The following is a 26,882-nucleotide window of genomic DNA, read 5'->3' as shown; positions in this document are numbered from 1 at the left end:
AGAAGCCACGCCCCTTAAAACCCATTTAATCTGCCGTTAGTGTGAATTGGACATGTCATGGTCATTTTGTTGTTTAGTTGTGGTTTTGGGATGGATGTGTTTCCCTTGTGTATGCTGTCCGTACGATTATTGCATACGTTTGGCCCATTGTGTCCCACATGGTTTTACTTACCTCATGTGATCAGGAGTGTGCATTTTGTAATCAACCCCTGTCTGTCTATTCAACCCATGTGTTTTTTAGTCTTTGTCGAATTGTCTGCTTTACCCTGATTCATCTACGATTACTCGATGTACCTATGCCATGTTCCAAGTTAATCGTTTCCCCATGTCTTTCCAGATCAGGTTTGTTTTTTGTTGTCCAATTCTAAGTCCTTGTTATTTTTTGAAGAACCTGCCACTGTTATTCAAGTTTTTGTTAGAGCATTCCATTCCACGTCTTTGATTGCTTCCCTGCATTTGGGCCCTTCTACGTTCCACGCCTGAAGCTGCACCTAAACGTGACACATTTGGTCATTTCAACATGACAACATTTTCCTTGTGTTTTAAGAATGTTCAACAGCCGAACACAGTGTCACAATTGTTGGGCATTTCTATCATGACTGTACCAAAAATATTCTCAAAAAATCTTTCCTTTTTTTTTCAAATCAGACATTTTAGTCATTTAATCAATTTCCACAAATCTGAGATAAGAGAAACTCATACGAGCAAAATTCTAAACGCTTTGCTGTTTATCTTGATTGAGCTTCCCTTTCAGCAAACAAATCAATTAAGTAATGACAATTCCCAAAAAGGATTTGTATCCATTAGGGCTGATTGTGCTTTTTCATAAAAAAATAAAAATAAATATTTGTTCCTCCCACACAGTGGCTGGGCCATATACGGAAGGTTGCCCAGGTTGGGGAAGATGGCGTGCGTCGGCTAGACTGGCATGACTACGATTCCATTAGGAGAGATGCTGCCAGAGTTGGTGAGGACTAATATTATTAAATAAAGATTATTAAAAAAATGTTGCTTGCAAAAATTAAATGTAAACTTTTGACCACAACTGTATGCAACAGAAATAAACAAATTTACTGTCGTACTGTCAGGCACTGAAATCAAACAGGAAGTTAGATATCTTGGTTTTATGCAGCCCTTTTGGGGGAAGTCAAGAGATTGTATTTTTGTGAACCTTTGCTCACATTTTTGCTTAAGACCCAGCAAATACTTTAAAGAGGTTGGGTGACTGTAAATTGCCAAGCATTTTATTTTAGGTGACATATTTGGACATGGCAGCTTTTAGAAGAACATGCACTATTTGGTTAAATATGATGTATTAATTCTCTCTATTTACAGAGATAAAATACAATATATCTGTAATGCTGGATCAGTCTGGGGTAAATGTGATCCGTCCGCACGGCACAGAGCAATAATTAGAGGAGTTGATCTCTGAAATGAGCTCTTAAGACGAGGGCCTCACTTGCTCGCAAATGCTGAAAGATCGTTTGTGCTTAATGGAACATGGCGTCTCCGTGTAATTTGATGAACTCCTTTGAGTGTACATCAGCCTCGCCGCGTGTGCCCCGCTGCCTTTTATGTGAATTGACGAGAGGCTAATGGAACACCTCTATTTTGATGAGCCGCTTTAAACAAGCGCGTTAAAAGACCGTGGTTTGCGCATCAATTAGGTCTGTTATGTAATAGAACTACTATAGCTTTTCCTTTCTTTATTAGTCTGCTCCAATAATGAGAAGCACAAAAGTGTTCTATTATTGTTTTTCCATAGGAAATGGTGAACAGGGAAAACCTTTCCCCATGTCTGAGGCTGACCATGTAGACCTGGCCTACAGGGAGAATGGCTTCAACATCTATGTCAGTGACCGCATCTCACTGAATCGCTCCCTTCCGGACATCCGCCACCCAAAGTAAGTCATGTTAGTATGTTTGAAAATATTCCTCTAAATCAGGGGTGGGCAAACTATTCCACAAAAGGTCGCAGTAGGTGCAGGTTTTCATTCCAACCCATAGAGAGGACACATCATCAATCTGGTGTCCTGCAAATGCAATCAGTGGATTGCAGTCAGGTGCTTCCTGTTTTCTGCAGAAATCTCATTGGTTAAATTGTCTGTGCTGGATCTGTTGGAACAAAAACCTCCACCCACAACGGCCCTAAAGAACCAGTTTGCCCACCCCTGCTCTAAATACACATGACACACAGATAAAAATGCAAGATAGACTATCTCACATCTTGAATTATATTTAAATCTGATCACAAGATCATTAATTTGTTTGCCTGGTCACTTCTTGCTTCACATTCAATTATTCATTTGTGGGGCACTGTAAATTGAGCCCCTTTTCATTCGCAACCAACAAAATAATCAACCGTTGACTATGCATCTGAGCTGAACCTGTACAGTAATACCTTGACACGTGAGAGTCCCAAAATACAAGAAATTTGAGATGCAAGAAAAATTACGAGGCAGTTTTAGTCCTGAGATAGGAGACAAATTTGAGATACGAACATACGATAGGGCCGCAATGTGGCCCTCTTCAAACTGCGCAGTGATATTCATGACGAGAGGTTACAGTGTGTGTGTAGTAAGTGAAGTACATTTAAGTTAAATTTAAAGTTTATGTTATTTTACAAGTGTGACGAACCGAACATGTTGCCATGAAGTTTCCTCCGCCACACACACCACCTTCTTCTAGCCTTGTAAATGTTTTCTTTTCTTTCCACGCCAGACTCGCTGTTCTTTAATGGGACATTGACTGCAGATTGGATGTTACGTTAGGTCGGTAGTGGCGGGTAGAACATGGTTGAACCTAAAGGCAGGGAAGCATTCAAGGGACAATTTTGTGGAGTGCAAAATAACACGGACTTGGCAATAAATGACAAAATCAAACCTGACATAGAAGACATGGGGCAACAAGGAACATTGATCAAGAAGCATGGCATGGCAACGTGGCATGCAGCAAAGGCAGACGGTCGGACAATGACTCACAAACACGCAGGGTTTAAACAGACACACAAGGGCTGATTAGCAATGAGGAACACCTGGGTAACCAGAGAGAGCAAGTAGGGGATACCCCAGGGAAAAAGCAGAACAAAACCAATCAAGGCCCCAACTAACCCTAATATTGGAGACTCAAAACTAAATAAGACGTGTTAAAATCAACGTACTATTGCTTTTTAAACAAGAAACAAAGGTTTGTTATAGTTTGGGATTGCAGAACGTCCCAATATGTTTCCAAAACAAAAGCTACATTTGAAAGAAAAAAGCAATTATTATTATCGCCATTGCAATGGGTACACACAACCAATGTTTTACCAGAAAACACCCTACTTTAGTTGAGACAAATAATAAATACTTTCTCATGGAGAACAAAAAGAGGTACAAAGGGTCACGTCAACAATTTTGTCTTCAAATTAAGATATTCTTGGTTGTGAAATAATCTTTTTGGGGAAGGGTGCAGTGAAATTGCCATCTGATGGTCCTATGGTTCGCTCGCCTAACTTTGGTGCTGGCAGGTGCAGGCTCGGTTCCCGCTGGTAGCTGTATGATTTTGAGTGCGAATTTTCGTCTGTATCTCTGTGTTCCCTACAGCTGACTGGTGACCAGTGTAGGGAGTAGCCTGCTTTTCGCCCAAAGTCAGTTGGGATAGGCTCCAGCAATCGATACAACCCTTATCAACATCCTGGATAGAAGAGGACTCAGTATACAACACTGGCTCCCCTCAAAGTTGTGTACTGAGTTCTCTTCTATACTCCTTGTACACATATGACTGTACACTGACCCACCACTCTAACTCCATCATCAAATTTGCCGATAACACCACTGTGGTCGGACTCATCCCAGTGGGGATGAGTATGCCTACAGAGATGACCATCTGTCTTTGTGGTGTTTGGTGAACAATCTCACACTAAACACCAGGAAAACTAAAGAAATAATCCTGGACTTTCGCAAATGCAGCACGGATCTGGCCCCACTCTTTATACATAGCGTATGCTTAGACAGGGTTCAGTCAGGGTCACCAGTCAGCCGTAGGGCACATAGAGAGACAAACGACCATCTGCGCTCACAATCATACGCCACCAGCGGGAATCGAGCCCGCGCATGCCCGCACTGAAGTCAGGCGAGTGATCCTCTACATCACGAGGCGGCCACCTTTAGAGATATCTTATAGAAAATCAATTGACACTGGACATTGTTTTCATCAACACTGATCCTGTGTCTGGTGTTGTAACCTACTTGACATTTATTTTTGCTCAGTAAAGTAAAATCTTCCACTGTCAAGGGAAAAGATAACTGCTTTCAAATTGTCAGATAGATAACAGTGCTGCTTGTAAATCAAAGCTTTAATTATTGAGTGTGAACGAGGGGATTTTTTTATTTTTACTTCACACTACAAATTAGTCCATGGCCATCTTTATCAGAGCATGCAAGAGTTTTAACTTTATGTTTCCATTCTAAAAGACCACATATTATGAAATAAATTGTTGCAGAACAAGAATGAGAGTCGAGGTTGTAAATGACCTAATATCTATGGTTGAGAGAACTTCGAACGATGGAGGTAACCAAAACCACAAAGGTCACAAAGTAGATCGAACGTGCAGAACCGGTAGAAGTGCCACTGTCCACCAGCTCCCGCAACACACTTGGACTAGGATCCGAACTGACAAACCCCCAGAAATGTACTAATTGCACAGAAAATATGAAAATATGAATATGCATGAAAAACTATCCTCACACACTGTACATAAAGCGGTTGGGTGTCTGTTGCCTGGAAGTACTTTGTATATACATGGTTATGAGCACCTAAACAAATGATTGAATATATATTCCTTAAAAGAATAATGCTTTTAATCAATGAACAAATTCAGAAGGGTATTGTCAAAATAGTAAAGAAAGAACAGGGAATGATGGTTGATATGGTGATATTAATACAATAAGGGTTGAAATAGAATCAGTACTCCTTTTAGCAGAATCGAATGCCACAAGCTCCTGTTACTCTGTCTTAAAGACCAGCACTAGCTAGTATTTCAACTCAGAATCCTACCGTATCAATCCTAAACATTCTGATACACTAAAAGCTCATCCCTGGACACAAGACCCTTTTCTTAAAAGCAGAATCTCATTTGCCATTTCTACCATTTACTACCAAAGGACTGTTGTGGGATGATATTGATGATGATTCTAAAAAAAAAAGCCAACCTACTTTGACCTGAAGCGACTTTCATTTGGCTGTTTTGGTGCAAAAATTTCAGCTACATGTCAGTCATGGCTGACACAGACCCAGTCCCTGATCCTCTCTGCAGTGTTTGATTGCTCTGTTGTTAATACAACATTGCGGCTGACATTTTGGCTGATGTTTCATTGAAATGCATAGACATACAGAATGTCAACAGATGCAGACCCCCTTCCCCCGTGGCACATCTAGTTGTTGGAATTCACCATGATGAGCTATCGCTTGTCTATCACAACACGATTCTCTCCTCTGGCGGTCATATTTGAATTCAGTTGTTAGGTCATACAACCGAAAACATTATCTCATCCCATATTTAGCTCATTGTCGCTGAAACTTTTTCTGTTGTGATTGGTCATGACCAGCGTTTATCTTCTATTCTTTAACTTCCTGATATGATAATAAGGTGGTGCCCATTTATTTCAGAAATATTAGTTACACACTGTATTTGCATAACATCAGCAGATGATCATCACAAACACAAAAATGCCCCTTTTTTAAAGAATCACTACTATACCAACATAGATTGGTAGGACGCCTTTCCAACAAAATTTTTCCTTCACGCTTCATCTGTACTCATTGAAGGAAATGTTGACAAAATAGAAATGTATTTGATGGTCAAGCGATTCAGTGAGTCTTTACTTGCCTTTAACTGGAGAGCAATTGATTGTTTACTGAAGAGCTAATGCTAAAATAAAGTGATATGGAAGTAATTGAGTTTCTGAATATAGAGTGTGAGACTTGAATTTGTAATAGGGTACAAATGTGGAAAGGGAAGCGCTGTTCAACATTTAAATAATTCTGATTAACAAATTATTCCAATGCTAAACTGTAATGAGGTTTCATGTCTGTGTGTAGTTGTAAAGAGAAGCTGTATGCTGAGAAGCTGCCTAACACCAGCGTAATCATCCCATTCCACAATGAGGGCTGGTCATCGCTTTTGAGAACCGTCCATAGCGTCCTCAACCGCTCGCCTCCGCAGCTAATCGCCGAGGTCATCCTGGTGGATGATTTCAGTGATAAAGGTACTCCCTTCTTGATAAATCTCTCATCAATTTGAGATTTCTGTCTCGACCCCTCATTGATGGATGCGTTTACCTCTCGTCTCCACGGTAATGAGATGTTCCGCCGCCTTAGACCCATTTAACGCATATCAGAGGCTGAAATTAAAACCTCTTGCTGCTCCCAGAAAGGGTGAATCATGCATCTTTACAGCGGAGGCGTCACTGAGATATTAACCATTTTTACACTGTCCAAAAATGACAACGCTGTGTTTTTTCTTTATTGGAGGGGGGCTTTGAAGCATAACTTTAAGATCACACAAACTACTTATTGTGCTATTTCATTCCAAGTGTGAGTTGCACAACTTTTTTGCTTTTAGATTGATTTACAATAATTGAGAAAAGCCCTATTTTAAATCCTAAATATTAATGGTAACTTTGTCCGACGTGGCTGATTTAGTTAAAGCAAACATTCCATTAAAACAATCCATTAAGCCAAAGCTAATGTGAGCAATGGCTCATAAACAAGAAGCACTTGGCTCAACCTCACATCATTAAGCAAGCGTCATTTACATTTGAATGCTAAGTAACTATTTTTGGCTTTTTATATAAAATGGAAATGGCCCACCCACCCAGGATTCTCATATAATTTCTAATGAATACAAAGCAGAAACGCAAAATTGTTATTTTTCTGGGTCTGGAAAAAGAACGACATGCACACATTTTTTTTGGGGACAACATCAAGTTTGCATATTGAGGCCAAACAAAAAAAACGAATACATTGTTGTTTTGGTTGCTAATGCATGTTTTTCCAATGCCTTTGAATGGCTGACTTTGGACCTTGGATCTATCTATATATAGGTAAACCCTATTGTCAAGTAGGATAGCCTTCTTTGTCCACTAAAAGATTTGGACACAAGTGCAATTTAACGTATTGGCCCGAATATGAAATGGCCATTTTTCAAGACTTAAGTTTGGAAATAGACTTTTTGAACACTAAATCCATTTTTATACAAAAGAAATTACAGTACACCTGAAACAAATGATTATAACAATATATTAGAAAACACCTATGCTACGTCTGTATGCCTCATTGTTTCTATGCTGCTTTCTAGTCTTTTGTCCTGTATTGTAAGATCTCCCTTGCTCAACATCCTATCCACCCTCTATGTCTCCCTCTATGTCCCTCCCTCCCTACCCTCCACAAAATCTGTGTAATTTTAGTTCTATTAAACACATTTTAGTAATATTAAACCGCTAATTATGTTACTTTGTTAATAGATGGCAAATTAGAAGAAATTAAACATGTTTTTTTCCAATCCAATATCCTGTTATTGGTGTTTTGTCAGAGGGTTGGAACAAATTAATTTGTTTTTAGTTCATTTCAATGGGAAACGTTCAGTAGAGTTACGAGAATATCTACATACGAGCTCAGTCCTTGAACGAGTTAAGCTCGTATCTTAGGGTAGCACTGTATTTACTTATTCGCACTTTGAATCTAGACTGAATAAATTGAGGCAATCTCCCTTGCTTCTTACTGTTGTTCGTGAATTTTGTTTTATTCAGTGCAATTTGTACCGCATTTTCCACACGACAAGGCACACCGCATTATAAGGTGCACCTTCAATGAATGACATTTTATAGCTTTTCCACATTTAAGGCACACTGCATTATAAGGCACTACAGTCGAGGCAGGGTTTATGTTAACATGCATCCATTAGACGGTGCTGCACTAGAAGGGATGTCGACCAAAAAGTCAGGTAGGTCAGCCGTACTTAATAGATTACAAATCAGCTTTCTGAAAATTCCATTCACTCCCAACATGAATAAACAACTGTTTTAGTATTTTCTCCGATGTAAAGTGTTAGTATTTTCTTGACAGAGCAATGGCATAATAACTTATGTTGAACAGCTGGGCGAATGCAGCATCCGTCTCATCAAAGTCGTCATTAATCAAGTCAGCAATTCTTGCCTTCCTAAAAGCTCAGACCACAGTTGAGACTGATATATCAGCCCATGCATTTAGTGGCAGATAGTGGTGTATCGTCGTCCGGCGCTGTCTCCCCGTCTTGGTGAACATGTGTTTGCCTTCTGTCATCCACTGCTCCCACACAATTGGCAGTCTAGCTTTGAATGCTCTGTTGACGCCAACATATAGCGGCTGGAGTTCTGCGAGCACTGAATTATTGTGCTCGCCGTCCTTCCGGGTTGAAAACTATATAAGTATTTAGTCAGCCACCAATTGTACACGTTCTCCCATTTGAAAAGATTAGAGAGGACTCTAATTGTCAACATGGGTAAACCTCAACCATGACAGACAGAATGTGGAAAACCCCCCCAGAAAATCACATTGTTTGATTTCTAAAAGAATTTATTTGCAAATCATGGTGGGAAATAAGTATTTGGTCGATACCTAAAGTTCATCTCAATACTTTATTATGTCCCCTTTGTTAGCAATAACGGACGCTAAACGTTTTCGGTAACTCTTCACAAGCTTTTCACACACTGGTATTTTGGCCCTTTCCTTCATGCAAATCTCCTCTAGAGCAGTGCTTTTTGAAGTTGTCGTTGGGCAACACAGACTTTCTTCCCTTCACAGATTTTCGATGGGGTTAACATCTGGAGACTGGCTAGGCCATTCCAGTACCTTGGAATGCTTCTTACGAAGCCACTCCTTTGTTGCCCTGGTTGTGTGTTTGGGATCAATGTCATGCTGAAAGACCCAGCCACATCTCATCTTCAATGTCCTTGCTGTTGGAAGGAGATTTTCACTCAAAATTTCTCGATACATGGCCCCATTCATTATTTCCTTTACACAGATCAGTTGTCCTGGTCCCTTTGCAGAAAAAACGGCCCCAAAGCATGATGTTTCCACCCCCATGCTTCACAGTGGGTATGTTGTTCTCCGGATGCAATTCAGTATTCTTTCTCATTGAAACACGAAAACCTATTTTGGTTTCATCCAATGTTCCCTCTAAGTTGTGCGCGTGCGCAATTGCGCACTACTCTCGTCTTCTCTGCGCAGCAGCAATCCTATGGCACGCAGTAAATAAATTCCAAACTTTTAAATTTTTTAAATTTTACTATACCCCTTTCCTCATGATGGCGGCGTTTACGCGGCAGCCAGTGGCAGAAGTTCTGTTCACTCTCGTGTTTTTTTGTGTTTTACAGCATGTTTTACATGAAAAATTAGAGGAAACATTGACATGCACCTGCTTATGGCAGGTGTGATACTGGTGTGCCCACAGCGAGTAATGATGATGTCGCTCACATTTGCATTCAGTACGCTCAGGGAGGTTGTCTTTTTTCCCAGACCATAACACATTCTCCCAGTCCGCTCCTGGATCATTCAAATGCTCTATAGCGAACCGCAGACGGGACTGGATGTGTACTGGCTTCAGCAGGGGGACACGTCTGGCAGTGAAGGATTTGAGACGCTGGCGGCACATTGTGTTACTGATAGTAGCCTTTGTTACTGTGGTCCCAGCCCTCTGTAGGTCATTCACTAGGTCCCCCCTCCCGTGTGGTTCTGGGATTTTTGCTCATCGTTCTTTTTATCATTTTGATGCCACGGGGTAAGATCTTGCATGGAGACGCTGATCTAGGGAGATTATCAGTGGTCTTGTATGATTTCCATATTCTAATAGTCGCCTGCATGGGTTTTTCTTCAGGTCCTCTGGTTTCTTCCCACATTTCAAAAACATGCATGGTAGGCTGATTGGATTCTGTAAATATCCCCTAGGTATGAGTTTGAGTGTGAATGATTGTTTGTGTTCTTGTGCCATACGGTTGGCTGGCCACAAATTAAGGGTGGTTATAGATGTACATTACATTTCCTGATTTTCCACTTTTTAAAATCAATCATAGCAATATTTTCAATCAATTTTTTTCTATTGTGTTTTTAGTTCAAAAAGCATTTTGTAAAATCTAAAAATAAATATACAAATATTTTCGATTTTCCACCTTAAAAAAATATTTTGTTTCCATTTGAAATAAAAATCATGATTAAAAGACATTTTCCATTACAAAGAAAAAAGCTCAAATAAACATTGCTTTAGATCTGTAAAAACGGACAATTTGGGCTTTTGATCCAGTTGTTTTAATCCAATTTAGAAAAATTGTTAACGGATGCAGTTTTTTAAATGTATCGTATCTTGTGCTGACCCGGCCCATCTGTCAAATTTTAGAAATCAATGTGGCCCCCTGTTCTAGCTCAATCAGAAGTTGGAATGAGAACATTAAGAACAAAAAAAAAACAACCATTGACATTGTCATTTTAATGATCGTTGCTGTCCAATCATAAACATGTTCCTCCATTTCATGGAAGAAAACTCGTTTTTTTTCTTTGTTATAGCAAAGTCATAGACGAATGTGATTTTTCTCTTTCAAATTTTGTTGGAAAGCAAAGTATTTTATTTTTCATTTTAGTTGTTTTATTTGGCGAAAAAAATATGAACATTTGTTTCTCGCTCTTTACAAACCAAAATGTGGACTTTTGGTCGGATGCGCGAACATTTCTGAGCTACATTGTTGAGCCTTTAACCCCCGCGGACTGTCGGCTGTGATGTTCCCTCCCAAGGCCACTGCCCTTTGATTAGATCTCATTCCAACTGTAATTAAGCCTCAGACACCCAAGCAGAACGTGCACTTCAATCGATGCTTCTTTCTGGATGAGAGACTGCCTGAGGAATGTCAGTGTCGTGGATAGAGGGAGCTTGTGGGAACAGAGAAGGAGGGTGGTATATTTGCTAAACCGTTTCTGTGCAGAATGCCTCACAAATCAATGGCCCATTCTGTTGAAAGGCCTCTATTATAAATAGGCATTATGAAGGAGAGAAGCCTTTCTTCATGAAACAGGAATGCTTTATGGCTACGCCAACAAAATGACAATGTAAAAAAGGAGGACAAGCGGGTGTGTTACTTATCTCATGTCCTTTTTTTTTGATAATCCACCATGTTTCACAATATAAGTATGTTTTGTCTTTGTTTGAAACCGAAGCAAATCATAATACATACACCATTAGTTTCTTGATTGTTAAACAGCTTTCTGCCAGTCAATTTAAAGGTACAAATTAGTTGGCTACTTCAAACTGGCGGTTGTCGACGTGGATTTGCTTCTAGCCTGTTGCCATGGTGATGATCCACAATCAAGCACAGTTGAGGTTTAATTGAGTCATACGGTATGTTCAGTTAAAACCTACACAAACTTTAACAATCATTCAACTGTTTTTCTCTGAACAAATGGTTATAAGTTTAAACAAATATGGGTTAATACAAAAAAATCTCTGGCCTGGGCTCTATCTTGTGCGAGCAGCATACACGTCAACATTAGCTCTCATTTTGTGTAGATCAGGGTGTGAAATCTCCTAACAAAGTTTCATGGAAATTTAAGATGGGGAATTTTTGACATTTGCCAAATGGAAATATTTAGATTGGAATTCATGGGGTTTAAATCTAGAAACTGCATTTTCTCTTTCCTTTGGTTGTCTCTGTGTCATACAAAAATTGATTTCACGTTCTGAAACCTGTGTGTGTGTGAGAAATATGAAAAAAAAACTCAGAAATAACCCCACTGAAATAAGGTAGATGGCAAAATACTTTTTCACGTCACAGTAAGTAGTAGTCAACACAGATATGAAGTCACATGAACAAGTGGTACAAAATCACTAAAGAGGCTAGCAATAAGTCTTGATTAGGTCCTAGGTGCAGAACTCGAGTTGAGTATGGTGACGGCTCTTAGGAAGAAACTGCCCTTGAGTCGGTTTGTCTTTGCTGTTATGGCCATGTAGCCCTTGGCAGTGGGCAACAGGTTGGAGTCGTGGAGGCTGAGATGTGTATTGTCCTTCTAAAAACCTGGGCAGGGTAGGTAGAGGGCAGTTGAGGATCTTTCGGGCTGTTCATCACCCTCTGCAGTCTTTTCCTGGCGGCTTCTGTGCAGCTCGAGTGCCACACTGACACAGCATAGGTCAGCATGCTCTTAATGGCAGACCACTAGAAGGTCACCAGAATGTTGGTATTGAGTTGCTCCTTCCTGAGTACTCTCAAGAAATATAGCCTCTGATGCGCCTTCTTGACGAGTGCTGTGGTGTTTGCCGCCCAAGTGAGATCAGCAGAGATGTGGACCCCCTGTAATTTGAAAGTCTCCACCTGCTTCACATATTCGCCGTTGATATACTGGGAGGACGGAGCGTCTTGGTTCCGTCGGAAGTCCAGGCTGAGCTCTCGGGTTTTGGAGACGTTAAGTGCCAAGTTGTTGAGAGCGCACCACTAGCTGAGTCTGAGGACCTCATCTCTTTAGGCCGTCTCATTCTCCCCTGTGATCATCGATGTTGAATCGTCTGGAAATTTTACAATGATATTCTCAGGGTGCGTGGATCTGCAGTTGTGCGTGGAGAGCGAGTAGAGTTGTGGGCTCAGCACACAGCCTTGGGGTGAGTTGTGATTCTGCAACAGTTTTTAAATTTTTACGGTATGTTAGATTTCACCTCTTGACATGAGTTACCTTTCAAAATTACTTAGGGGATCATAAACTAGGTCAGAGATTAGGGGCCAATTTCTAAGTGATAAAAAGCAGTTTGATTGCTGGACAGTATTGTTACCATGAGTCAAAGTTTTTTATGAATTTGTATTTGCCATTTGCTTTAAGGACATAACTGCCAACCTATAAATTCAAATATTACCATATTTATTCACAATTTTCACCTTGATAGGTTCACCAATAGGTATTCCCAAATGCACGCACAAATAAGAGAGCCATGAGACTCATCTGAGGTGTTCTTGCACGAGAGACATTGTACTTGACGCGTCTTCGTCCAAGGTTCATTCTGCTGTTCGACGCCTCTCTTGCTATTTATTGCATAAGATTTTACAACAGGGATCTCAGTTCTCAAAACAATTGAAAGTCCTCCGGATCTCCCCAAGGGAGCAGGTTGAAGAATCTTGTGCGAATTCCAGCTGGAGAAACGAGTGACCTTCATGTTGTTTGGGCTAACTCAGGAGCAATCATTTACACGGTTGCAAGCTGATGTACTAAAATGACTTTTCTAATGTTAATAAGCTAAGTAAAGCAAAGCGTTCTTCATTGCGAGCAAATACATAATAATGAAAGACTAATAAGATAAGTAAAGCAAAGTGTTCTTCATTGCAAGCAAATATATAGTGATGTAAGACTAATAATCCTAACAGACCACCATATTCATAGTTTTAAATGTTACTTTGAATGGAAAATCTTGTGAAAAATTATCACAAATGGTATTTTCAAGATAATGTATGAATCAAAAGCACATTATTAGGGTCAATATTGAAAGAAATTCATTCATCCAGTAATGGTTGTTTTCGTACTGCAAAACAGAAAATAACTAACAATTAGTAAATGTTACATCTACCGGTGAAAAAAGTACAGTAAGTTTTTTGCACATATAAGCTGTACTCTTAAATTAGTCATCACCTTTTTGAGTTACAAATATGGCTTATACGCGAGAAAATACGGTGTGTTTCAAGTTTTCCTGAAATCCTGCCATCCCTTTAGCGCTGTAAATGACCAATAGAAATTTAATGAAGGGATTGTCATCTTCAAGATGGTTTAATTAGTGTGTAATGGGTGGAGCTGTGATGTCAAGGAAGCTGCTGTCAAGAGCCACTTGCGGCAACCTTAAGCCATGTGGATAATGGCAATGAGAAATGGATGGAAGGAATGAGGTGAAACAACTGTGGGGAAAAATCAGCAAATGTTGAGCATGTTAATTTATCAGGGTGTGCGAGGACGTCGTCATGTGCATGTGTGCAGCTGCGATAATGAGGTAATGGCGCTCGGCACAGTGCGACGGTGAAGGCGGGATGCAACGCGACAAAAGCAGATAATTGGGCTATAGCACTTCAGAGAGATGCCGAGCCGGTGTTAGTCGGGACAGATCGATTCTAATGTCATTGTCTAAGGGTGATACTTCACCCGCAGTGTAAACAACAGCCGCTGTTTTGACCGCGTCACGTTCTCTCTCCTCGTTATTAAGTTATAACATTAATTCGCAACTAGTGTTCCTCTGGAAATTATCTAATTGGTCCGCAAATATGTATTATCTTATTCCAAAGAATCATTAAGAAGTTAGGAACTACAGTCAATGGTGCTTCCTATTGAGCTTTTCATCTGGACACAGTTAAAGTAGTAGGATTTAGATCCTCTTCCTCTTTTTATTTTTTTAATGTGTAACGCCAAGCATCCAGAGATGAATTCTGAGCTCATTGTGCTCATGCTGAGAGTCCTGTGTTAATCCTGTTGTGTAAACACATGCGTCCGCAGACAGTAAAACACAATGGAGCATCTGTGGTTTGAGATTTTGCACTCATTTACTTAGCTTCTGGAGGTTCTTACCAGGCAACCTTTTTACTAACTGACTTCCTTATTACATATAACCTACCTTAGACCTTTTTTCCTACCTACCATGACTTTCTACTTAACTGCCTTCTAATCCACCAACCGAGCCAATTTCTTAGTTGTTCGCCATTCCAGATGCTCATTGAGCAACAAATTCATTGTTCATTGTATTAATTGAGACTAATGTGTTTGCCGCCATTTTCCGCATGGTCATTAGCGTGATTAATGGCCTCCTTGTGTTGGGTAAACACTTTGAGCCGTATTTCAATTTATTAGGGGATCGAAGAATGAACCAATCAAAATTAAATACTAGGATCATATCCCCATCTTTCTTTCCGGGGTCTCATCTCACGAGAGAATTATTTTGCCATTTAGGATTTAATGATGCTTTTGTTTTTCCCCCACCCCATTTAATAGAACAGCTTTCTTTTCTTTTTAGGCAGCCTTAACCCTTACAAATTGTCTTCTCCTTTTCAGAACTGGCATTTTTGTACTTTTTGTGTGGGTAACAAGTGAAACAATAAACATCAAGATAATTTAAGTTGAAAATGTCCAGCATATGACCTTTTAAAGATTGCATTTCCCCTTATTAAGCAATTAAAAAAACATTGAAATGCAACACGGAATATACGTACACACATGGGGAACCCCTATAAAACACACCGTGTGATAGGGCGAAGTCTCATTTGCGGGTATATTTTCAGTTTTTTATCAATACATTGGACGCCTCGTCCGATAAGGCGCTAGCATGACACTAGGCTAGCGTATATTATGCTATCTGCTAGGCTATGCAAGCCGCTAGCGTGTTTTTTTAAAGACAGCACTAACAAAACTCATTTTGAAAATTCTTTAATGAGGTCAAAGGTACACTCTGATATAAAGAGTTTGACGTTCAACATGTTAGACTCCACTGTCAGTCAGGGTAGTGTATTCCGGGAACCAATTAATTTTTTAAATAGATGTAAGACTGTAGATGTAAGACTGTAGATGTAAGACTGTAGATGTAAGACTGTAGATGTAAGACCGTAGATGTAAGACCGTAGATGTAAGACCGTAGATGTAAGACCGTAGATGTAAGACCGTAGATGTAAGACCGTAGATGTAAGACCGTAGATGTAAGACCGTAGATGTAAGACCGTAGATGTAAGACCGTAGATGTAAGACCGTAGATGTAAGACCGTAGATGTAAGACCGTAGATCTAAGACCGTAGATGTAAGACCGTAGATGTAAGACCGTAGATGTAAGACTGTAGATGTAAGACCGTAGATGTAAGACCGTAGATGTAAGACCGTAGATGTAAGACCATAGATGTAAGACTAGATGTAAGACTGTAGATGTAAGACTGTAGATGTAAGACTGTAGATGTAAGACTGTAGATGTAAGACTAGATGTAAGACTGTAGATGTAAGACTGTAGATGTAAGACTGTAGATGTAAGACTGTAGATGTAAGACTGTAGATGTAAGACTGTAGATGTAAGACTGTAGATGTAAGACTGTAGATGTAAGACTGTAGATGTAAGACCGTAGATGTAAGACCGTAGATGTAAGACCGTAGATGTAAGACCGTAGATGTAAGACCGTAGATGTAAGACCGTAGATGTAAGACCGTAGATGTAAGACCGTAGATGTAAGACCGTAGATGTAAGACCGTAGATGTAAGACCGTAGATGTAAGACCGTAGATGTAAGACCGTAGATGTAAGACCGTAGATGTAAGACCGTAGATGTAAGACCGTAGATGTAAGACCGTAGATGTAAGACCGTAGATGTAAGACCGTAGATGTAAGACCGTAGATGTAAGACCGTAGATGTAAGACCGTAGATGTAAGACCGTAGATGTAAGACCGTAGATGTAAGACCGTAGATGTAAGACCGTAGATGTAAGACCGTAGATGTAAGACCGTAGATGTAAGACCGTAGATGTAAGACCGTAGATGTAAGACCGTAGATGTAAGACCGTAGATGTAAGACCGTAGATGTAAGACCGTAGATGTAAGACCGTAGATGTAAGACCGTAGATGTAAGACCGTAGATGTAAGACCGTAGATGTAAGACCGTAGATGTAAGACCGTAGATGCAAGACCGTAGATGCAAGACCGTAGATGCAAGACCGTAGATGCAAGACCGTAGATGTAAGACCGTAGATGTAAGACCGTAGATGTAAGACCGTAGATGTAAGACCGTCGATGTAAGACCGTAGATGTAAGACCGTAGATGTAAGACCGTAGATGTAAGACCGTAGATGTAAGACCGCAGATGTAAGACCGCAGATGTAGAGACCGCAGATGTAGAGACCGTAGATGTAGAGACCGTAGATGTAAGACCGTAGATGTAAGACCGTAGATGTAAGACCGTAGATGTAAGACCGTAGATGTAAGACTGTAGATGTAAGACTATAGAGGTAAGACTGTAGATGTAAGACTGCAGATGTAAGACTGTAGATGTAAGACTGTAGATGTAAGACTGTAGATGTCAGACTGTAGATGTAAGACTGTGTAAAGGTTTGACGCGTTTAACTGTTTAAATGGCCGCTCAGCATCGAGGTGCCATTCTTTTTGACCTTGGAGGAGAGCAATGTGGGACATTTTCTACATTTAGCGAAGCCAACGCAAGTTTCTCTAGCATATTTAACAATCAATTTGAAGTTTTTCCACAACTCACTCTTTCCGTCTTTTAGGCTCTTCTTTCTTTACTTTATCCTTAACTTCCTGCTTCTCCATATTGCGGAGAGGAAAATTATTAAGAGGGTGGCGGTCACGTGATGTGTGCGGAGCATCCTCTGGCTCATTTTAATGTACATATTTATAAACATTTATTATTTTTTTTAAAAGTCACAGAGAGAGACCACACATCCTTTTAGTATACTTATTTTATTCAGTGAGACAGAGGCCCGACCCGAAATTCAGGTCGGGTTCGAGTTCTGGCAAAAGATCTCACCTCTAATTCTTCCCCTTTTACAGAGCACCTAAAGGCGGCGCTTGAGGAGTACATGAAACGTCTGCCCAAAGTACGTATCCTGAGGACTAAGAAGAGGGAAGGTCTGATCCGTACCCGGCTCCTGGGTGCCGCCGCTGCCCGGGGCCAAGTTATCACATTCCTGGATTCGCACTGTGAAGCCAACGTTAACTGGCTGCCTCCGCTACTCGGTAGGGAACATGATTAATTATCATTGCGAACCCCATCTCAGGTCTATTGCTCATCGAATTAGCAATATAAAGTGTGAATTTTCAGAATATGCTGTCATCACATAGAAAAAATAAAACAGTGAAATATAGTATAAACACCCAATTGGTCCATATCAAATATCAGTATCTTGATGATAACGTGGAATCTAAAACAGTAATAGGCTACGAAGCATTTATTTTTGATTTTATTGTCATTACAAACCCTAAATCGGGTGCACAGAGCCGCATCACACAGAAACAGGAAAGGGCAGCATTATGTGTTACATGGAAATGATTGATTTTTAACTATTGATAATTTATATTGATACAAAGCACAATATAGCTGCTTGTTTTTTTGTTTTATTTTAAATTTTTATACTATTATATTTAATTTTATTTTTGATTCTCACAAGATTTTATCAATATTTACATCAACTTCTACTTCTGCAATTCAACCAAAATGTTGGGTTTTACGAATCGTAAACCAATTGCAGGGAACCAGGCGAATCGAGAGTATGGGCTTGATTTTCTTTTATAAACAAAAACTTCACTAAATAACCAGGATACAAAACTCAAGAAAAAGTAACAAAGTAACTGACCTAAACTTATTAGGGGAAAACATGAGGGGCATGATGATGCTTGGACATGTCCATGGCAAACGCAGACGATACACCACGGGCGGGGAAACGGTGCTCGGACGTTTGGTCGCCGGTCTTTTGGTCGACGGTCTTTTGCTCGCTGCTTTTTTGGTCCTCGTTAGTCGCTGTTAGGGTTATGGTTGTCAAATGCACTTCGGTATTAAACCCTAACCCTAACGGCGGCCAAAAGACTGGCAACCAAAAGACCGGCGACCAAAAGACCGGCGACCAAAAGACTGGCGACCAAAAGACCCACACCCAAAAGACCGACAACCAAAAGAGCGGCGACCAAAAGACCGGCGACCAAAAGACCGGCGACCAAAAGACCGGCGACTAAACGTCCGGTCATGGGAAACAACAGGTGACCTCGGTGCTCGGACGTTTGGTCGCCGGTCTTTTGGTTGCCGGTCATATGGTGACAGAGTTTACTGTTGAACCCAGCTCTCAAAATTATATTCATGAAAGAGAGTTTAATATCTAAGATAGAGAGTTTAATATCTAAGATAGAGAGTTTAATATCTAAGATAGAGAGTATAATATCTAAGTACTGTTGAAGTAGATATTTAGATATTACTCTCATTTTCAGAGCTGGTTTCAACAGTTCTTTGATATTAAACAGTACTTCGATATTAAACAGTACTTAGATATTAAACAGTTCTTAGATATTAAACAGTACTTTGATATTAAACAGTACTTAGATATTAAACAGTACTTAGATATTAAACAGTACTTAGATATTAAAGAGTACTTAGATATTAAACAGTCCTTAGATATTAAACAGTACTTAGATATTAAATGGTACTTAGATATTACACAGTACTTAGATATTAAACTGCTGAGATATTAAACTCTTAGATATTAAACTCTCTTAGATATTAAACTCTCTTAGATATTAAACTCTCTTAGATATTAAACTCTCTTAGATATTAAACTCTCTTAGATATTAAACTCTCTTAGATATTAAACTCTCTTAGATATTAAACTCTCTTAGATATTAAACTCTCTTAGATATTAAACTCTCTTTGATATTAAACTCTTTCTCATGAATATAATTTTGAGAGTTGGTTTCAACAGTAAACTCTCTGTCACCATTTGACCAGCGACCAAAAGACCGGTGACCAAAAGACCGGCGACCAAACGTCCGGTCACGGTGACCTCAAGGAACGCTCACAGGGACAGGTCTCAGAGGGGAAAAAAACACAACAAAACCAATCCCTAACACAATTTAAGAGAAATATGACTATTTAAATGCCTTAAAATGTATATCTGCTATCTTTTTGCTAACATACACAGCAAGACACTAGATTTTAAATATTTTTATCATATAAAAGTAATAAAATACTGTAAAATTTAAAATTGAAGGGCAACAAAGCCAACACAAATTGAAAAAATCACTGTTTTCTCAGACCGAATCTCACAGAATTGGAAGACGGTGGTGTGCCCAATGATCGATGTGATCGACCACGACAACTTTGGCTACGACACGCAGGCAGGCGATGCCATGCGCGGGGCCTTTGATTGGGAAATGTACTACAAGCGCATCCCCATCCCAGCACAGCTGCTGAAGGACGACCCCACCGAACCCTTTGAGTGAGTGACATAAAGGGGTCTTCGTATAACGTTGAATCCCCAAACTCTGTCCACCATCACCTTTTGGGGCTTTACTTCTTTTTTAAATGATTATCTAGGACTGAGAAGCAGACAGTTTTGACAGCTTTGGTCTCGGCACAAAGGCTAGGCACCAGCTGACAATACGACAAGGTCACTCTGATAAGAACGCTTCTTTTTCTGTCGTGACACAAAGATGGAACCTCTGGGGGAAGGGTGGTGACGTACAGCGAAGGCACTGTTAGTACAGTGATCCCTCGATTATCGTGACTTCACTTATCGCAAATTCACTACTTTGCGATTTTTTTTCTTCTACTAATTTTTGTTTGTATTATTATTATTTTTTTAAGTTAAAAAATGGGAAAATCCAAGCCGAAACTCATGCAAAAGCCACTCTTGCTACTAGGACTCTGAGGTAAAATAAATAATAATAATTACCAAATTTTCTCGCATTTAGGCCACCCGGGCGCGTGTATAACCCACACCCTAAAATTTGCCATGACACTTTTGAATTTTCCAATTTCTTGCGTAGAAGCCGCCTCCCTGATTCCCAATTTTTTTATCTCATTTTCTGAACCGCTTTATTCTTATTAAGGTCATGGGGGTGCTGGAGCCAATCCCAGCTGTCTCCGGGCCAGAGGCGGGGAACACCCTGAATCGGTGGCCAGCTGATCATAGGCCATGCACACTCACACCCATACAAAGGGCAATTTTGAGTGTCCAATCAGCCTACCATGCATGTTTTTGGAATGTGGGAGGAAACCCACGCAGAGGAGAACATGCAAACTCCACACAGATGGACCGACCTGGACTTGAACCCAGGACCCCAGAACTTTGAGGCCGATGCACTAACCACTCACCCCACAGGGGAATGATTTTCCTTTTTCACCTCCATATTCATGGTTTTAATAGGAGTACAAATTTTGAAAATCTTAAGAAAAATCATCGCGTGTTATTTCTGTATAATTCTGAGATACTGTATAAATCAAAAGCACATTTTAGGGTTAATATCATAAGGGAGTTAATAATCTTGTCTATGTAAATTGCAAAATATCAAATTTTTCAATTTGATAAAAAAGTTTCTCTTGATGAGAACCTGATGCTTTCTAATTACAGAAATGACAAATTTCCTAATAAGAAGTTTAAAATGTTGTAGCAGCCATATTGGTTCTCATGTCAAAATATCTCATTTTTTTGATGATTCATATTATTCCAATATTTGTTACTTTCAAACAACAAATACAATGGAAAAAAATAAGGTGGACTTTGGTTTGTTTTAAAAATCAAGGCTACTCGCGTCTAGCCAGTCGAAGCGTGTTTAACTAGGTTTAGATGGCAGCCTCCTACGTAAGATGGCTGCCCGCGACCTTGGTGAGATGGCTGTGACCCAAGCGAGCGGTGACGGGAACGCAAGTTTTTTTCACGTTTCATTCAATACATGTACATTTTTTTTCTTGAATTTCATTCAGACGTCATAATAAATGTTGTTTAGCATTTTATGTGTTCATTTTTTCCCTATTTTGAAATAAATGAAAGTATCGGCCGCATTCGCTTGCGTCATGACGTCATTTTGTCGTGATGTCACAGTTTTTGTGTCCTGCTGTGCCCTCAATTTAGTCATCTTTTTTTGTCCGACAAAAGCGGCTTATATGCAAGTAACTGCGGTATTTCTTTTAAAAGAAGTGACCTTACTTCGCAAATTTTCCATTATTAGCCTTAACCATGTCTGGTCTACATTCTACATTATATTCGCGGGAATACTATATTAAGATACAAATACAATCCAAAAAAGTTTTTCTCCATCATTTGAAACTCCAAAAGTAATATTATCCAACATTTTCTATTACCGCTGTTAGTAATTATGCAAGTGATAAATGTCAAGCTTGGATTCATATCCTAAGTCCTGATTGGCTATTCATGTTGACATTACCAAATGACTTTGAATGGTATTGAAGGGTTATCCTTGTACATTCCTAAAAGTAAATGCCTGAAAGTCCAAAAGACTAAAAATCAATCTGATTGTATTTTAACCAGAAAAATAGACAACATATAGATTTAATCCAATTAACTGTTGCTTAAAACTCAAATACAAGTTTGAAACCAAAATCCTGGGTTGGAACCAAAATTTGTTCTGTGCAGAAAAAGAATATTGTTCATGAGGTACAATATATCTACAAAGTGTAAATGGTAAGGCAACCGCTGCCTTCTGCAGGGTCTTAAGCAAGATGCCTGTGTAAATCAGGTTGCTCGAACGTTTGGTCGCTGGTCTTTAGGTCGCAGTTCTTTTGGTCGCCGCTATTTTGGTCTTTTGGTCACCAATAGGGTTAGGGTTGTCAAATGTACTTAGATATTTAACCCTAACTCTAAACTTAACTCTAACCCTAACCAGTCAGACATGCGACTGGAGTTTTCGTTACTGGTGAGAAGACATTGAAGGGAATTTGGGGGTGAAGCTGATTGACTGTTTTCTGTGTCTCAGGTTAAATATGGCACAGAAACAATAGTGTGAAAGCTCCAAATAAATAATGAGTGTTATGATCCACAAAAACTGGAGGGTTAATTGCCTACTTCTGTGTTTAAAGCCCCTTTATGTCTGCCTCATCCTCACACAAAAACAAACTCTTACCCTTAACCACCAATTTAAGATCTTGCGGCTTCTTTTGTATATGTTAAACACACTGAAGGGACATAAGTCCACACTGTGGTTGTGTGTGCATGTTTATTTGGATGCTTCCATGTGCATGTTGAGGTTTGTGAATGTAAATGTTTGTGTTGTACGTGTTTGTGTTTTAGATCTCCCGTGATGGCAGGTGGGCTGTTTGCCGTGAATAAGAAGTGGTTCTGGGAACTGGGAGGTTACGATCCAGGTTTGGAGATTTGGGGAGGAGAGCAGTACGAGATCTCCTTTAAGGTAAAAAACAACTCCACCAGAGCATTGCCTTGACTGCTCCAATTTGAGAGTTGTAAACAGAAACCGAAGCTTGGAATTTTAAACATAAAAACAGCTTGTGACTGTCGTCAAAGCCTGTGTTTTAGAAATGCAACTTTACTTGGTGAAATGATTTAATATTGTCATGGTCTATGCCTAAGTGCCTTTGGTATGGTTCCTTAATGTATCACATTTTTGTCTTTGGCAATGTTGTTTTTTGTCCCGGAGGTTTTGTTGCCTGCTCCTTATATGTTTGACCAATCAGCTGGCTCTCCCATCACGCACCTATGTATTTTCACGCATATAAGCCGTATTTGTCGTAAAAAAAAATATGACTGAATCCAGGGTACTGCTTATATGCGCATAAATTATACTTGACATGCACGAAACTGAAAAGAACAAAGACGAAATGCCATAACGCAAGACAATGCCGCTGATGCGGTCATTTAATTCAAAATAGAGAAAAGATAAACAGTTAAAACTCTAAACAAAATGTATTTTTACATATATGAATGAAATGTGTGAGAAAAATCAACCATATCTTGCATTAAAATACTCACTCACTTGTCCAAATCAAATCAAAAGCTTTTGTCATAATACAGCTGCATATAACAAAATTGTTGGTGCTACTCCACAAAGTGTGTATTCCCAGTACAAGAACATAAATATGTAATATAAAAACATAAACAGTCACATCCTGTTAAAGTAAAATCTAAAATATTGCACAGTCCAAGATATTGCACATTGTTATTGCACAACCCGAAGTTATTGCACAGAAGAGATTGTGTGTCGTGCTAATGCAAGTTCAGAGTCCCGATGGCTGTGGGGAAAAAAAACTGTCCTTAAGTCTATTTGTCCGTGCTTTGTGAGACCTGTAGCGTCTGCCAGAGGGGAGCAGCTGGAACAGGTTATGACCTGGGTGGCACTGGTCCCTGACTATGCTGAGGTAGTGAGGGCTGACAATGCCTTCCAGTGAGGGCAGAGAGCAGCCGATGAGCTTCTGGGCGGTGTTGTTCACTCTGCATGGCCTTTCTGTCTGCGGCCGTGCTTCCAGCGTACCACACTGTAATGCACTATGCCAGGATGCTCTCCACTGTGGCTCTATAGAAGGTTACCAGAAGCTTGGTGTCCAAGTTGTTCCCTCAGGAATTTTATGGACTGAACCCTGTCTACGCATACTCAATTTATGAGGAGTGGGGCCAGATCTGTGCTGCGTTTGGAAAAGTCCAGAATTATTTCTTTATTTTCGTGGTGTTCAGTGTGAGATTGTTCACCAAACACCTCAAAAACAGTTTGTTGACCTGATCTCTGTAGGCAGACTCATCCCCCCTGAGATGAGTCCAACCACCGTGGTGTCATCTGCAAATTTGATGATGGAGTTAGACTGGTGGGTCGATGTACAGTCGTATGTGTACAGGGAGTACAGAAGGGAGGATTCATTGCACACCCAGGAAGGGAACAAGTGTTCAGTGTAAGGGAGGAAGAGAGGTGGGGACCAAGTCTAACAGTTTGTGGGCGGTTGGTTAAGAAGTTCTTAATCCAGCAGCAGAAGGAAGAGGATAGTCCAAGGTGGGAGAGTTTGTCAGCCAGAATGTCTGGTATTATAGTGTTGAAAGCTAAGCTATAGTCAATGAAAAGCATCTTTGTGTAGTTCCCATGGTGCTCCAGGTGGCTCAGTGCTGCATGTGGAGCTTCGGCGATGGCGTCCTCTTTGGACATATTTTCTTATATAAGCAAACTGGTGAGGGTCAACTGAGGATGATGTGGCGGGCGACCAACTTTTCAAAGCACTTCATGATCACAGGGGTAAGTGCAACAGGCCTATAATCATTCAGGCTGTCAATGGTTGGCTTTTTAGGTACAAGGGTAATGGTGGCAGATTTCAGGTAGGATAGGATGATGGATTGTTGCAGGGAACAATTGAAAATCATTGTGAAAACACCAGTCTGCTGGTCAGCAGAGGCTTTGAGCACCTTCCCAGGTACTCCGTCAGGCCCAGCAGCCTTCTTCGTGTTCACCGTCCGCAGTACCTGTCTCACTTCATGTCTCTGAAGCTTCAGTGTACTGCTGCAGGGTGGTGGTGGATGTGTTGAGACTTGTTCTGATTTATCAGTCTCAAAGCGGGCAATGAAACATGTGAAATATGGAATGCTTTTCTCTTGTATTCTTTAATCCTTTTGGCAACTATAATAGAATTTTACACTGACGCTGCCTTGCTGAATTTTACAGCAATAACACCGAAGAGTTAAAAGATGCGTCATCTACTATATCACCGCCCATTTCTTTGTTCATGTATTCCCGCCTAAAGTTTTTCTCCGCCTACCTTCAATAAAATCCTTCTCAGCCCTCAAGAGTATTGAATTTGGCATGGGCAGAGCTACCAGATGGAGGTGTGCTCTGGGCAGAGCTACCAGATGGAGGTGTGCTCTGTCCGTCTACTCCCTCCCTTCTTCGGAAGGGTGGGGGCGAGACAAGAGGACAAAGAAGCAAGCGAGCAGCGGCCATTTTGGGAAGCGGCCTGCCATCTTCCACTCTTGATCGGCCGATGGAGTTTAAAACTATTTTTAGTGCTTCATGCCTTCTCTGTTTAAAGATTATTTTGATGTTGGGAATAGCCCTAACAAAATGGTTCCGTTCCTCTGCTAGTGAGGCATATGCGTTAACAGACACATTATATGTTGTAATTGGTAATGTGCCATATTCCCTGCCACATTTTCTTTGGTTCATATTCTGTGAAGTACTCCTCAATTTTCCTTGTATATGCTGCCATGGCCTTTTTAATGCCTCTCCTCAGGTCTGCTCTGACAGCGCTGTATTGTACCTTGTCCCCTGAACTGAAGGCGGTGGTACGGCATTTGATGAGTGCCTGTGTCTCACTGGTCATCCAGGGTTTTTGGTTAGGAAAAAAACATACGTTTATTAACAGTGACAGTGTCCGTGAGGTTTCTGATTGGATTGGATTGGATGAATGTATTCATCCCGCATAAATTTCATTGTGACAATAGCAAGAGGTTGAGAATGCAGATACAGGAAAAGGAATACATATAAGTTAGACAGTACAGTCGCAAAGGCCGCAGAATAACAAAGCAAAAGCACAAAGTGCAAAGATTTTTGATTTTAAGGCCAATCAAAGGGTATGGCTTATACGTAGAGGGTATATGTGAGAAAATATGGTATTTTCCATTGTCTCTGTGAATGCTGTCTGTCTGGAAACATGTACACACCTAGTCTTTTTCCTGTTTTCCCAACACGTTTCATTTGCTCAATTGTAATTTGCTTTACTTTTTTATTCATATGTAAAATGTTTGTTTGTAGATTGACATTTTTTAAAAGCTTCTGGTTGTCCCCTTAGTTATTATACAACCCTAAGTTTTCGCAACAGTTATTGTTTGGTTTTTTTTTGTTCTCCTGCTATTGGCCCCCCGGCTCTCCGCCTGAACCTCGGCAATTATCATGCTCTAGTGGGACAAAATAACGACAATTTTGCTTAAAGCTCTTTTGAGTTCTTCCATATGCCTGCCGATGCCAATTTGATCAAGCGCTAACACTTCGCTAGTGCCTGCTATTTAGCACTTTTGTCTACTTAGCGCCACGATATTCAATTTGGTTTGCAATTTTTAGGGAGATCCCTATTAGCTGATAGGCTTCTCGGTAGTGTTCTCCTGAGGTGAGGAGATTAGGGGGCTCTGGCGCTAATCCCCACAAACCCTGAGACACACTCGCCGGCTTTAAAAACATTGGGAACGGCAAGCCCTACACGCTCACACCACCAGATAATGGCGGCACTCAAAACCTGTCTGATAGTCTTCCAGTAAGCCACTAATAATAGTGTCTATCCGCTAATTGTCAGTGGGTAAATTGACCCCTCCTTTAAGTGCACTGACCATTTTTTAGTAATTATTTAGCTTTGAGACTAATTTTTCAAACTGAAACTCAAATCCCAAACC

General features: G+C 40.2%; 1 protein-coding gene across 2 annotated transcripts in view; it reads left to right on the top strand.

Moving 5' to 3' along the window:
• LOC144212893 (polypeptide N-acetylgalactosaminyltransferase 10-like) overlaps window positions 1-26,882 on the top strand; it is a 36,052-nt gene that overhangs the window by 1,567 nt on the left and 7,603 nt on the right. For both annotated transcript variants that reach the window (XM_077741085.1, XM_077741086.1), the window contains exons 2-7: window positions 865-967; window positions 1,766-1,904; window positions 6,082-6,248; window positions 17,557-17,742; window positions 19,805-19,988; window positions 22,800-22,917. In XM_077741085.1, the coding sequence (XP_077597211.1) occupies window positions 865-967; window positions 1,766-1,904; window positions 6,082-6,248; window positions 17,557-17,742; window positions 19,805-19,988; window positions 22,800-22,917 (897 nt within the window). The remainder of the gene's footprint in view (window positions 1-864; window positions 968-1,765; window positions 1,905-6,081; window positions 6,249-17,556; window positions 17,743-19,804; window positions 19,989-22,799; window positions 22,918-26,882) is intronic.

This window comes from Stigmatopora nigra, chromosome 19 (genome assembly GCF_051989575.1).
Source record: "Stigmatopora nigra isolate UIUO_SnigA chromosome 19, RoL_Snig_1.1, whole genome shotgun sequence".
NCBI classification, from domain to species: Eukaryota; Metazoa; Chordata; class Actinopteri; order Syngnathiformes; family Syngnathidae; genus Stigmatopora; species Stigmatopora nigra.
This window is presented reverse-complemented; position numbering and strand designations above follow the sequence as displayed.